Source organism: Dreissena polymorpha, chromosome 10 (assembly GCF_020536995.1).
Source record: "Dreissena polymorpha isolate Duluth1 chromosome 10, UMN_Dpol_1.0, whole genome shotgun sequence".
Taxonomy (NCBI): Eukaryota; Metazoa; Mollusca; class Bivalvia; order Myida; family Dreissenidae; genus Dreissena; species Dreissena polymorpha.
In genome coordinates this window covers 25,535,962-25,550,834 of record NC_068364.1, presented here as the reverse complement: position 1 = coordinate 25,550,834, position 14,873 = coordinate 25,535,962, and the positions used below count along the sequence as shown (strand labels likewise).

Sequence of the window (14,873 nt, the reverse complement as noted above, 5' to 3'; positions counted from 1 at the left end):
TTTGTCCACAAAAACAACGTTCATTACTCAGCTTATCAGTTAATATCCATTTAAAATGTAATAAGAACCAATCTGACAAGATTCAAAACGATGTTACATTCAAAGTAGGAATTCTACACGAGTGTGACTTTCAAAAGTACATGACGAATTACCTGAAAACAATAGTCGTGTGACTACTTACTACTTAAATGTTCAGTAAGTTGTTGGTAAGGCTTATAAGAAACCAACAAAAACTCAAAGAAAGAGGCTTTTTTTTATTATCCTGTAATATAATGCAGGAAATAATTTCATTCATACATCCACCGTGAGAGTTCGTAACAACAGATTATATTCACGAAACGAATGATCAGACTTAAAAGAGCTTAAAAGAACCTGTGAGACTTTTAAGAAATCATCAATTCAAAAAATATACAAACGTCGAAATAATAATAGAACATTAATAAATGAATGTATAAACACATCAAAACAAAACTAAAACAATGAACAGCAAATATATATAAAAATACAAATAAACGTTTGTTCTTTCTCAGAATGTTATACATGTAGTTATTTCAACTACATGTTCATTATTATAAACATTTGAAAACTGGCGTTTGTATCTTAATGTTTTACGATGTTTCTACTACAGCTGGACGAATTTTGTTTACATAGTCGCTTTAAACAACATGTACATAATTATTTCAATATATACATTAAATACGGTCAAGAGGGACCAAAGCATCATTCAAAACAGTATGGACAATATATATACGCATCAGTTTATAAAGAAATACGGTTTATTTTTATATATCTAATCTGTTAGGTAAGTGGTATAAACTGTAAGGAATTAGAGTCATTTGGCGTGGAAAAAAAATCAGCAACAAGATAAATAAGAGCACGCGATACACATGTAGCAAATATATACTTTCACATAGAGTAACTGCGCTGTTTTCAAACTGTAAGTTTCGGAAAGATATCTTAAAATAAAAGATAGATTCGTGTTCAGACGAAAACAATGCATGGCTACATTGTATTGTATACATAACTATACTATGTAACCGATAAATGATACCATTTCGTATAATATTTTCACTTTCGTAAATATCTGACATGATATACAATTTGTATTATGATAAGTAAAAATTACTAATGAAATGTTAGAATAAAGTTATTTAGTTGTTGCCATGCGCAAATATACCATACATAATGAACAAAGCGAAAAAGACTGTTATTATGGTTAAATTCTATTTAAGTACAATGTAGCTTCACATACAAATATAATAAGGATATGTGTTGGATTCGTTGGAATGTTCATTTTTTTCACGAGTGATCATATAAAATAATATAATCATGAGTGGCGCATCAACGAGTGAAAATATGTATTTTTTAGGATCACGAGTGAATTAAAATCGATAGTCCATCGAATCCAACAAGTTTTCTTTTTATTTAACGCTTATTCAATGTTTACTTACATTTATTTTAACTGGATAGTTTCGCTTGATTTATGACTTCATTTTGTCGAAAAATGACGTCATTTCACAGTAAAACAGTGAAAAATATTGATGTTTTTCACTGTTATTTTTCACTGTTTAAAACAGTGAAATTCCAGTTTTATTTCACTGATATGTGTGTGTACTACACATACAACATTGCTCATATCCAATGAAAACTATAGTTAACATATTTTGCAAGTTTACTTTTATCGGATTTTTTAATACAGTTAAATAAAAACATAAATAAAGTTTCCATGTAAACAAACTACTTTGATGAGAATCAAACTCGGTCGAAAAATGATCACGAAGTTTACTTGATAAAATTGCAACTTTTAAGATAGCAAGAAGTAGACTGGCTTATATTGTTTTAGTGAATTTTTTATGTCAAACACTTGCACGCATTATGTTTATCAACCGTATGAAATTGTATGTAACTCTTCACAAAATAAAACAGATCCTTAACGCAACAATTCGGCTATATAACATAATGACCACCAGTCTTCATTTTTTTTGTTCAATACAACATTTATTTCAAATACTTCCATGCATTGAGTTCATCAAGCGTGCTAAAGTTTAAGGAAACTGCTGGAAGATTAAGATGGCGATTTAAAATAATTATTGACATTACATTTGCGTTTTTTTTACATAAAACGTGTGAAGCTGAATATTAAATGAAGAAACGTTGAAGAACATTATTTTATCCAAGAAGGCTGACAGTAATCCATTTTAATTCTATTGAGTATCCGCCATTTTGAAATTTATCGAATACAAATGATAGTCCATGGCGATTATAAAATGTCTGCATAACGTTTATTGAATATATACCATTTAACCTTAAAATAGTATCTAACATAAGAAAAAATATGTCTCGCATAAACACTCTTGTAAAATATGAAGCGAGATCAGTGTTATGTAGTTTCTCAAAGAAATCAAGACGTAATGCGAATAATCAGCTTTATCAAATATATAGATAAAATCAAACTCAAGAATCATGAACATGATAGAAATTTGTGTCCGCTTGTCTTTAATTTAAGCCATTTGACCATTGCTTATGCTATACAAGAAAATGATACAATAAAACATTAAGCGAAAAACATGTAAACTCGATATACCGCCGTGGACCGACCATTGCATCAATTGTGTGTTTAAACCGGTTCATAAATAGCTCAACCAAACACTTAGTCCAAAATAGGTCACACACGATAATAGTGTAAACAAACATTAACCTCATAGCATCGTGATTAAAAGTGAAACCCAATAAAAACGTAAAATTGAATTTTATTCAAATACAAATACTAACTTGTCAAGATGCCCCATAGTTAAATAATTAAAACTGTGTGAGGCTTCATGAAATGAAGAAAGTACAAGTAAGTACAAGTAAGCACAAGTAAGTACAAGTAAGTACAAGAAAGTACAAGTAAGTACAAGTAAGCACAAGTAAGTACAAGTAAGTACAAGTAAGTACAAGTAAGTACAAGTAAGTACAAGTAAGTACAAGTAAGTACAAGTAAGTACAAGTAAGTACAAGTAAGTACAAGTAAGTACAAGTAAGTACAAGTAAGTACAAGTAAGTACAAGTAAGTACAAGTAAGTACAAGTAAGTTCAAGTAAGTACAAGTAAGTACAAGTAAGTACAAGTATCATCTAAATCCCTTCATGTATAAAAGATGATATCCCCTCGGACAACCAACAAACCAAAAACCAGCCCAGCCCACATGGTGGCTCGAAATTGTTTTTGTAGCCGTATAAATGTTGTACATTTAAGGCATATAAATACTAAAAAACACTCATGCATATTCAAACAAAACACAGTTATAGTAATACAGCATATATACTCAAAATCAACCAATATTTCGTAAATTATTTCATACAATAAAGTTAACACATACGAGTATACCTTATAGCAATAGCCAAAATTCCGGCGATATATGTGGTCTGTTATCATAGATTTAACTAGATACAAAATGCTCGTTTTTATTTTGTGTGTGACAATATATTCCATGTTATTTTCCCGCGACGATATCCGAGTATATTTACGAGCGAACAGATGGGCTTTGGGCAGTTCGTGAGAATGTTGCCGCATTTGTAACTAAATAATTTGAAAGAAAATCTTATATCAGCACATATTACGGCACTCAGTTACACCAGGAAAACAAACGGCTTCGAAATACATTTACATGCGCACTATTAAATGCATTTAATTAAGGAATGTATCAACTTAATCATACAAATATATATAATAATATATTTTCTAAATATATTTACTCAATACAGCTGATATTAATTTACAGCATGAAAATATAAGATCCAAAAACAGGCGCACAAAATAAAATTAATATATATCTCCCCGAATCAAGGTATATATGAACAATATCCCATACTTTTAAAACCGGAAATAATAAAATCGATCTACAATTGCATCATCTACAGTCATAACATACATGTGATCAATGTACAATTATTAAATTGAAGGAAAGCATAGAGTAAAATATATGAATACTATATTAATTTCATTTATCTCAGAACCAACAATATATGGGTGAAAGTTATACAGTTATGTTATCTAAAAAATCAAAATACATGTTCACAATATAATTTTATTTCTGTATACAAACTAAACCTGAACAAAATCAAAATATATGTATTCAATAGTTGATTCATCTCAGGAAAATTGAGCCATCAAATATGTACATTGATTTACATAAAGAAAACACATCTAAGTACTAACGCTAGATATACATTCATTGAATTCATAAATTATATCCACGTACATATGCTCAATATAGACTATTTACCTAATTAACCAATAATATCGAAATCGATTCTCTCAATATACAGTAAATTTATGCCTAAATGATACATAACAAACACAGTATAATTTATCGTTACATTTAATTTATATAAATGTTACATACCATCGAAACATATGTTCAGAGATCTTAGGAAATACCAGCTATACAATATAGCACGATATAGAATATTTTTTAAGGAAACTGTAACAGAGAAATATGTGCATACAAAGCACGTAAATTACACAGTCCATCCATCAAAATAATATATAAGAATTGCACGATTTACATTGTATAGATGTTTAGATTAAATAATATCGAAGTGCAGAAACATGATATCAAGTTCACATGATGTCAAAAAGACAAAGCGTTATTAGACTATTCTCAAAGCAATCTATGTATTTAATATCATGCAAAATCAAACTTTTGCTTCGTAAGAAGTAATATTTTGTAATATTAAAACACGACAGAATTTGATTATTGATTAAGCCAAATGTGTACACAGGCATGTATTCACGTTATTATACAATTGATCATACAACTAGTTGACGAATTGCAGCAACCACATTCATATCTTTAATTTGTGTAATCTATAAAAAAAATATACAATCTTAAATTTGACACGTTAATAATAACACTTATATTACTATAAAGATACATACAATAATACTCAAAACTTATATAAGAATAGTATATTTGGTTTCGTTATTCTTTCGTCCATCAATCATTTTCAAATAAAACCATACTTGCAGGCTAAAACAATTAAAGAAACGGCAAAAAAGGTTATTCAAACGTATGAGAACAGCACAATAGTTTTTGACAAATTTACTCAAAATTGCAAGAGAATTCTGGAACTCAAATATTTCAAAAAAAAATCTAAAAAGTGGAAATAACAAACAATAATAATCCATGTTATTTAACAATGATTGTTGTATCGAAATAAATATACTATTTTAAAATGGTTTTAAAATGAATTAACAAGGGTCAAATTAATTTGTACTTCCATAATATTGTCTGCTTTGTCCAACATTTAGCGCATTCCGGACGACGAATATTAAGCCAACGGTCAATTAACTTAAGTTTTCATTAATAAAAATAAAAAGGAACGTTGTTAAAATTTATTTTTTTGCATTTTCAGCAAACTTGTGCGCTTAAATCGCATTATTTCAATAGAAGGGATTCAGCAATTCAAAATGTGACGGCTTTACTCTGAACTCGTCGTTTAAGATTGGAGTATTTTGCTGCATGGCATAGCGATACGAAATACGTAAATATACATTCACATTGTGCAGCGTTATTGTACATCAAGAATAAACATAATATTAACCAAACGCACACAACGAAATGAAGCGACAGAGAAATAGTTTAATGTTAGAATATCATGTAAGGACATTAAGGAAAATCACACACAAACAATTGGTCGCAAACATCAATAAACAGATACCGGTTTGAGAGAACACATATTATCTAAACATGTTTTCACGTCTTAATTTGTATTTGGTATTACTTTTGTGATATATAATTTATGAATACGAATGCAAATAAATAACCTTTTGTTTTATTTATCTTTAACAATATAAATTATTCCTTCCTACTTGACAAGGTTGCATACATGTGTATATAACAATCTGATGTCCTTCATGTTTTGTGCGAAGGAACAATCGCTTGTTTTTTTAAGCGAGGCATGTATACCCATCGAATGCTCTGTTGTCACTGATGTAATCTTGCAAATGACACTCGTTTAACGTAACGGCTAGTATTTCGTTGTCAGTGGTATTGATATGTCTTACGACAGCTTTGCAGTTATTGGTCTTAGGTAAAGTCATCCGTGCTGCTAGTGGCACCCTGTATTGGGGGGACGTTAGACTACAAACTCGTCTCTGTGGCAATCTTTAAGTTTTCATACTCACTCAAATGCACATCACGGTCTGCTATGCGATCATAAACGCTTTCTATGAGACCACGGGCTGTCAGTGTTTGATACTCTCTCCCCTGCATTAAAAGTTAAAAATTTTCTGGCTCATGTTCATAACGATGTTAGTTTATATAAATATAGAGGATTTTTATCTTTTTTTGTGTGCACCATTTGTTTAAATACAAAATTTGTATGAATAATAATCAAATCAAATAGTATATAATGATGACATTCGTAATCTTTGAATAAATTTGAATATTTTTAACATTTAACAACTATCAATTGGAAATGATCATTGAATAATACATTGACGTGACATCACTGTTAAAGCGAAAATCTTCTACAGCTTTGGCTTTCGTGTACTCAACCGTGCAACACAAATCAATTTTATATTTAAATATCTTTACACTTTTATACGTCATACTTTATAAAGAAAAAGTCACCTATGTAAAGGGGTAAGTATAGTAACACACTTTTTGTAGCAAATGGTGGTTTGAACAAAAGACTGTCAATCGGATCATTTCAACGTTCCAAACTGAGATTTAAAAAAATTGAACTGTACAAACACATGTATGTATGTATGTAATATTTAAGCGTTTACCTAGCAACAAGGTCGGCAGGCAACGAGGGAGTAAGACAATAATCAATGAACAGTAGCTTACTATAACTGTTTTCGTCTTTCCCAAATAACTAGTGTGTTAATAAGTTTACAATGTGTCTTCTATCGTCAACAGTACAGTTCTTGTAATGCAATATGATATGAATTACTGTGTGTTTACCAATGGGTTGCAACTCACCTCATTTATCTGGGGAGTAAAGGTGTTTGGCATGGGAGTATTTCTTCTTCGGAGTCTTCAAAAGTTAAAAGTAAATCATAGAATTTTTGATAAAAAAATAAATACACAAATGAATAAATACATAAATACATTGATCAATTAATACATAAATATATGAATTAATGCATAAATGAATGAATGAATGAATTAATTAATTTATTTATGAATTAACTAATTAATTAATTAATTAATGCATAAATAAATGAATTCGTGAATAAACAAATAAATACATATAAATAAATAATGAATAAATAAATAAATAAACAATAATATTTTATGAATTCATTAATTTAGCAATTAATAACCAATCAATTAATTATTCAATTAATTTACAAAAAAAATTGATAAAATAAATACTTATATTTGAAATGCCTGATAACAAAACAAAACATATGCACAACAAAGTGAAAGAAGCAGACGATATGCTATTTAAATTAGGTTTAAATGGACATTCAAAATGACAATGAATATCCAAATATATAACGAGCAGCGTTCAAACCTAGTGTAACTTTTAAGGCAACCAAAGGCATCAGATACGATTGATGCCTCTAAGAAAAAAGAAGATAGCGGATATATTGCGGCAAGATAGAAGATTAATTGCCTTATCACGTGATGTGACTTCCCTCAAATATCATAGACGCGACTAAATAGATACATGAACCTTATTACCGATTAAACAATGCTGTTTTGGGAATGAGGGCTTTTTATCCGACATATTAGAAATTATATGCCTATAGTTATTTAGTGGCACAGTTGACTTGGATATACCAACTGTTTAAGTCGTCATTATGATCGACGCCGTTTTAGATACACAACCTTGTCTTTCGGCGATTGTCACTTAACAAAGACTGCAGGGGCGGTTATGGGTTGTATGGTATATTGTACGCGTCTAACTACACGAGATCTTGTTGAAACAGTAGTTTAGGCTGTCAAAAACAACATCTTGCCAACGTAAGGTTTAGTCGACAATTTTGTTTTGTTTATATGGACGCATGATATGGACATAATACAAATTTACGGATAGAGCTCGAGCCACGCTACTTTAACGAATAAGTAAAAGTCATTGATACAGTGACGTCCATACGAATCGAAAGCCTCAGATCTGACATGTACGTCGTGTGAATAGAATTGCACATAAACCTTTACTAGGAATCGTATTATGGCAGCTGGAGAATGATTCTCACAAGTAATCCCACCAAACTCGGCTACATGTTCATGAAACAACAGCCGACAATTGACACCTGTGATCACATGATATTATGTTCCCACACCGTCGATTACTAGTAGTACTCAGAAGAGGCTGCAAGTAACTGAAGTATAAGTGAAATTAAGAAACACAGCAGGCAAGTGTCCTAGGGACCTAACAGGAGCTGGTTGTGAAGAACGCACATTTATGCAATCTGTTCATACATGAGAGAAGCATGGAATTTCAATGATTCAGCTGGAAACGATATGAGAAACAAAGTTTACTTCAGATATACCAATGAATAGTAAAATATACATAGTTACCGGGGCAAGTGATTCACATATGTAGGAGAGACAAAAACTGCACCTTTTGAAGGATCTTAAGAAGTTTATTGGATCCGATAAGTACGCGAAGATGAATCAGCAGTTATGGAAATACAAGTTGACAACTTTCAAACCATACCTACTTCAAGATAAGCAAATGCAATCAGACACTCTTATTTTTAAGAACATACACAATTCGAATGTTTAATGCCTGTGTAATAAACGCCTTCTCGAATAATCATGCATGTTGTGTCGTACATCACATTATGGATTATAATTGAATTGCATCGGATGTATTAAGTGCAATCATATACAGTAAATCTATGTTTCCTTCAATATATTGCCTATATTAATCTATTATTACACATTGAACATATGTGTTATATTGAAAAGTAATTTTCAAGCTTACTTCTTTGTTACGATGACAATAACTGCTACATTGATGACAACCAACACAAAGAAGCCAACCCCGACGCCGATGTACATAGATGTCAACGATTCCGTAGTAGACGAGGCAGTTGATTGGTATTCCGGCGCTTGGGATGTTGACGCCTCTGCATTGTTATAGGAACAAAAAGCAAAACATACACAATCAAAAAGGCGCCTTTCAACAGTTCATAAAGGTAAAATAATTTCTCTCAGGCTTGAATAGTACCTGTCTATGGTACATAATCTATGTTTCTAATTTTGCAAAAACTAAAGATAATGAAATTCATAACAAGCTGACAAAGGGACAAATGAGTTTGTGAGGAAGTTGAAGTATCAGAAACCGTGCCCATAATCGACTGCTTGATACCATACCGTCTGTTTTATAAAGCACTCACAACGCTGCATGGTTGTTGGTTTCTTCATTTACAAAATGTTGGTCACAATAAATGGTTTCATTATAAGATCGTGGGGGATAATACATATATGTAAGCATACTGATTTGAAACCTATTCAGGGGGTGGATCGTACGCAAGTAACTGGCGTGGCGTAAGTGAGAAAAATAGTAACTGGTGTTCAAAATGGCGGTTAATGGGTGAATTGTGAATGTTTTCGTCGGAGTTTTTAAAAGGTTTGTACATTTACGATACTTATTCGACATTATACTTAGGCGCAGGATGATCTTCTGATATCCATTTAACCTCGGTATAAATCCTATTGATGAATTATCAATATTACAAAAGTTATTGAAGACTTTATGCACAAGATTCTCATTGTTTACGATTGACACGGTTCATTGTATGTGCATTTGTATGCCATATATAAGGGTTTCTCAGCAGTTTTTATGGAAAGGTGGACTCAAAAACCATTATAGTTTATATTTTATGAGCACCAGGATGCTTCCAACAGGCAATCGCAATATATGCATCAAAATTCGAAAATTAAACCCCATTTCAATAACTGGTGAGCACAGTATCCCCACTTTCAGTAACTGGTGTTTCTTAAAAAAGCACATATGTACATAAAAACAAGGCTTAAATTCATGAAGGTTTTCGTCTGAATTATAGACTCAGACTTAAAAAAAGAATCGAACTATCATTTTATATACAATTCGTGTCATACAAAAATCACATTTACTATAAAGATATTTACACAAAGACCACTTTTCATTCATTATTAAATCATGATTTAAAATCGCTAATTAATTGATTGAAAATCTCAGTCTGAGTCTATATTTTAGCCTTTCAACATTTGTTAATACGGACCTTTGTGCAGTTACAATCCCATTCCTCACAATTTAGCTTTCTGTTTCAGAAACCATGAGTTTGACATAAGGGCTCCGCACAAAGGAAAGAAGAGAACGATAAGCAACCTCGGTGAAATTCCGAAAGGCGTTCATTATTATGTGCATAATAGACAAATAACAAGATTCAACGAGGCCGTGTTTTCTTATTTAAAGTGTTCGCGGAATTTTGATCAGAATGAGATTAATAGTAACTAATATTTGTGTGACACGGTAAAAGTTGTTTTACCCGTTTTGTAGCTTAAATCCGCGGGACAAGTACAGCGAACTATAAATATTAACGTTTTTTCCTGAATAAATTGCATTGCTGGTAAAACTGTTCACGTTTGCGTTTTACATGAATGCTCGAATCTGTATCATATAATACGCATGATCTGTTCCATACAAATAAGACATACTAGAATGTACTTTATTCATTGTTACGTTTATTAACATTTAAATAATGATTCAAAATAAATTCAAATAAATGTAAATTGACTAGAAACACGAAAGCCGCGTTCTGAGAAAACTCGACATAATACTTGTGCGTAAAATGTGTCGTCACAGATTAGCCTACAAGCTGATCAGGGACGACACTTTCCGCTTTTATGACATTTTTCTTTTAAATAAAGTCTCTTCTTAGGAAAAATTCAATTTAGGCGGAAAGTGTCGTTCCTGATTAGCAGTGCGGACTGCACAGGCTAATCTGGGACACTTTACGCACATGCATTATGCCCAGTTTTCTCAGAACACGACTCACGGTATTAACACACACTGTGTTACTATTTACGAATGTAATAATAATGAAACATAAAATCACATTACTATTTGTAATGAAAATCACAGCGGTTCGGAGGGGGTGGGGATATTTATCACAATAAAATGTGAACACACTCAGACTCCATGCCAACTTTATACGACTAGAAAAGTATATGACGCTATTAATGTATGGTTTATGTCACTTGTACGAAACTTAACTAGCACCAAAACCCATACTATATAAAATCTTTCCATGAATTCCACCACAAAATATTTGTAAATATATTAACAATGAAAATGCCGAATTCCGAACACAATGTATACATATTTTTTGATTATCTGTGTCGTTGTGAAAAATTTACAAAATCGCATATTATTGGAATGTACATATTGGGAAATAAGAACAAAAACAACTAAGTGTATACAAAAACAAACACTCAGTTCCAGAATGTCTTCTCGTAATATAGAACATACAGCTTGTAAACAAAAAACTTTTAAAAAATCAACTGTGATAACTTAATTATTAAAATCTATTTTTCCTATCCTATTTATAAAAGAACGGATGCAAGCATATAAGTTTCAAAACATTCGAGGAAATTACTTCAAAAAGACTGTCAGTGTTGATTTCCTGATTACTTACATTAAAACGACGATAAAGCTCAAATAAAAGGAAATATTGTGATTTGTGGTTTGAATAGGAATTTTGTTAATTAAGCAAAAAATGGCACTCAACTTAAAAACAAGCAATTCAAACAATGAAATAATAAACAGGGAAACAGTGGCAAACGTTGTAGTTTTACGAGAAAGGGTGTTAGAATTACTCATGATTAATTTCTACACAACATTGCTTAATATGATTGTTCATGCAATGCTTCCATTTGAACATTTTTCCAGAGACGTGGCAAGAAAATTTGGGAGCATCGTGCTTATTCATGAGCTGTTTCAACAGCCTCATTGTCTTAAATGTTTTGGTGCATGTTGCACAGGCATGCTTTCCTTTTCCATCGTCCGAAGGGCTGCAATTGTGTATTCGAAGAATTGATGGGGTTTTGTATGACTTCGAACATACTTCACGGGTGTATTTTTTTCATCCGAATGTCAACTCAAATGTTGTTGAAGTGCGTATCCTGACTGACAATGCATCGCACACACTGTCCATGAATACTTCGATGCTTTGCCTCGGTGAATCTCATGTTCATGCTTGTTAAGCCAATACGTCGTTGTGAACTCCTTCCCACACTGACTACAGACCTTTGGACCATCGGTGTGGGAACGGGTGTGACGCTGCAGAGATTTTTTTTACACTTGAATGTTTTTCCGCACTCTGGAAAATCGCACTCGTATGTGGAATCACTATGAATCTGCATGCGCCGCTTTAAAGAGTATGCACATGATAATGCAACACCGCACACTTCCCATTGAATTTGATCTCCGTTGGACGATTCCATCTGTAATAACACATAAAATAAATATTATTATGTTTTCTTTTTTCTGTGTACTCTGACTATTGAATAAACACCAGTTACTGAAAGTGGGAGTACGGTGCTCACCAGTTATTGAAATGGGGTTTAATTTTCAAATTTTGATGCATATATTGCGCTTGCCTTTTGGAAGCATCCTGGTGCTTATACAAGGTAAACTATAATGGTTATTGAGTCCACCTTTCCATGAAAACTGCTGAGAAATCCTTATATATGGTTTCAAAATGCACATAAAATTAACCGTGTTAATCGTTAACAATGAAGCATTTGCGTATAAAGTCTTCAATAACTTGTTTAATATTAATAATGCATCTACAGGATTTATACCGAGGTTAAATGAATATCAGTAGATCATCTTGCGCGTAAGGACAATGTCGAATAAATATGGTAAATGTACAAACCTTTCAAAAATTCCGACGAAAACATTCACAATTCACCCATTTACCGCCATTTTGAACACCAGTTACTATTTTTCTCACTTACGCCACGCCAGTTACTTGCGTACAATCCACCCCCTGCTATTGACGGAGCTGGATTGGTTTATTGAGTGAAAACAAAAATTGATTGCGGACGCTGCAAAAGCATATAAGTAGCAACATAGCAACACGACTAAAATCCAATACATGTAATTGGCCTTCAACTTTGGAAAAAATGTAAACAAACGTCGTAAGAGGAAACCCGCTTTATGTACAATTGTATTGAACATACCAGAGGGTTCAATGAATAATGCATCGACCGATTATTTAATCGCGTCAAATAGTAATCGACCGGCTATTTTGATTGTGATTATTCTTCTTCTTGGGCAATAATAGCCGATTATTTAAATTAATTATGAGATTACCGAAATGTGTTAAAATTGTCTATACGTTATGACGTTTTGTTGCATACGGGTATTTCTACACAACGATCGACCAAAGCACATCGCTTTGAAAATGTGAATCAATTTTTATTCCACCCAAATATTTACGAATTTGCACGGACACGCACATACAACACTTATTATAATAATATCTATACGAATTTGTTATCTTTACGCGTTTTGTACAATTCGATACCAAGTTTATAAACAACGATAGTGTAATCTACAAAAGTCGACAATATATAAATATTGCATGTCTGACAGGGTGACAGTAAATTTGTCAACTTGAGGAAATACTGTCAAACGAGGCGAAGCCGAGGTTGACAGTATTTTTCCGAAAGTTGACAAAGTTGTCAGACATGTAATATTTATTTCATTATACCGAAAAACTATTCAAACAAGAAAAATTTATATGAAACATGAACAATTTTAATATTCAATAATTGTTCTTAATTTAAGCAATGATTGGCGGATTTGGTCGTCTGTTTACAACGGAAATGAAAAACTGCGTACTGCGCATGCGCGAATGGGACAGCATATGTTTTTCCATTCCGATCTTGATTGCTAAGGTAGCGGGCGACAGTATTTTTTGAGCGGGCGACAATATTTTTTAGACAGTAATTTTTTTCCCGCTGGGTCTGAGAGTATTTCTATGTCACGATGGTCTATGGGAGTAAAGCATTGTGAATACAAGTGAGGTCTAATAATACAGAATATTAATATTTTGTAACGGACAGATTTCAATGACACTACTGTGACATAACGCACACAAAACGCACATTTGGGCCATTATTGGAATAATATGTTAGCCGAACTTTGTAGCAGATTTCATGCGGTCTTGGATAGGCGGCCACCTGGGTCAACATATGAATAGCCTCGGGTTAGCAAACATCAATTATTACCGGGCACGAATATTTGTTTATCTAAAGTGTCAACATTCGGTCAAGTCCGTATTTATTCGCTATGTGTCCGTTGCATTCGTCACAGACACGTGACTTTACACAGCCAATCAGAATTGAACACGTAACAATTATCAAAGCTTTCGTTGTTTATATCTATATTAATAAACAGTCTTACGTAAGTACCCGAACATAGGTGTATTATTGCTTGCTGTCGCGGGCTGGGCCCGTTGCGGGCTTCGCATGTATCTTGTATTTGACAAACATTTTGAAAACGTTGTGTTGTGTTAATAAGCAGAAATAAAACGTAAAGAAATCAGAATTGGACTTTGTCTACGTTAATGTATGTGTTATGGTACACTACTCGTTAAAATTATTAAATAAATAGAATTTGGCATTGAAATATCTAAATATATAGCTTTTATTTACTTTAAAGAACAGTGTTAATTTTACAATTAACATAACTCAATTTTCAGTACTTTAATACAAACGTTACGATTATAAATTTATATATTACTTATTTCGGTAAAATGTAGTAGACGTTGTCGTTTTAAGATTTGGAACTAGCCTGAGTCTAATGACCGAAATTAGGTATTTTTTTTATCCACCAACCCATAGGTGACCGTTATTCCGTTCACAAATCGAA

At 32.3% G+C, this 14,873-nt stretch overlaps 1 protein-coding gene across 1 annotated transcript in view; it reads right to left on the bottom strand.

Annotated features, from left to right (window-relative positions):
* Positions 1-5,203: 5,203 nt before the first annotated feature.
* LOC127847700 (fibropellin-1-like) overlaps positions 5,204-14,873 on the bottom strand; it is a 160,040-nt gene continuing 150,370 nt past the window's right edge. Inside the window, exons 31-33 of the mRNA XM_052379778.1 lie at positions 8,931-9,075; positions 6,974-7,028; positions 5,204-6,253 (exon numbers count right to left, since the gene is read on the bottom strand). Of these exons, the coding sequence (XP_052235738.1) occupies positions 6,128-6,253; positions 6,974-7,028; positions 8,931-9,075 (326 nt within the window). The 3' untranslated portion in view covers positions 5,204-6,127. The remainder of the gene's footprint in view (positions 6,254-6,973; positions 7,029-8,930; positions 9,076-14,873) is intronic.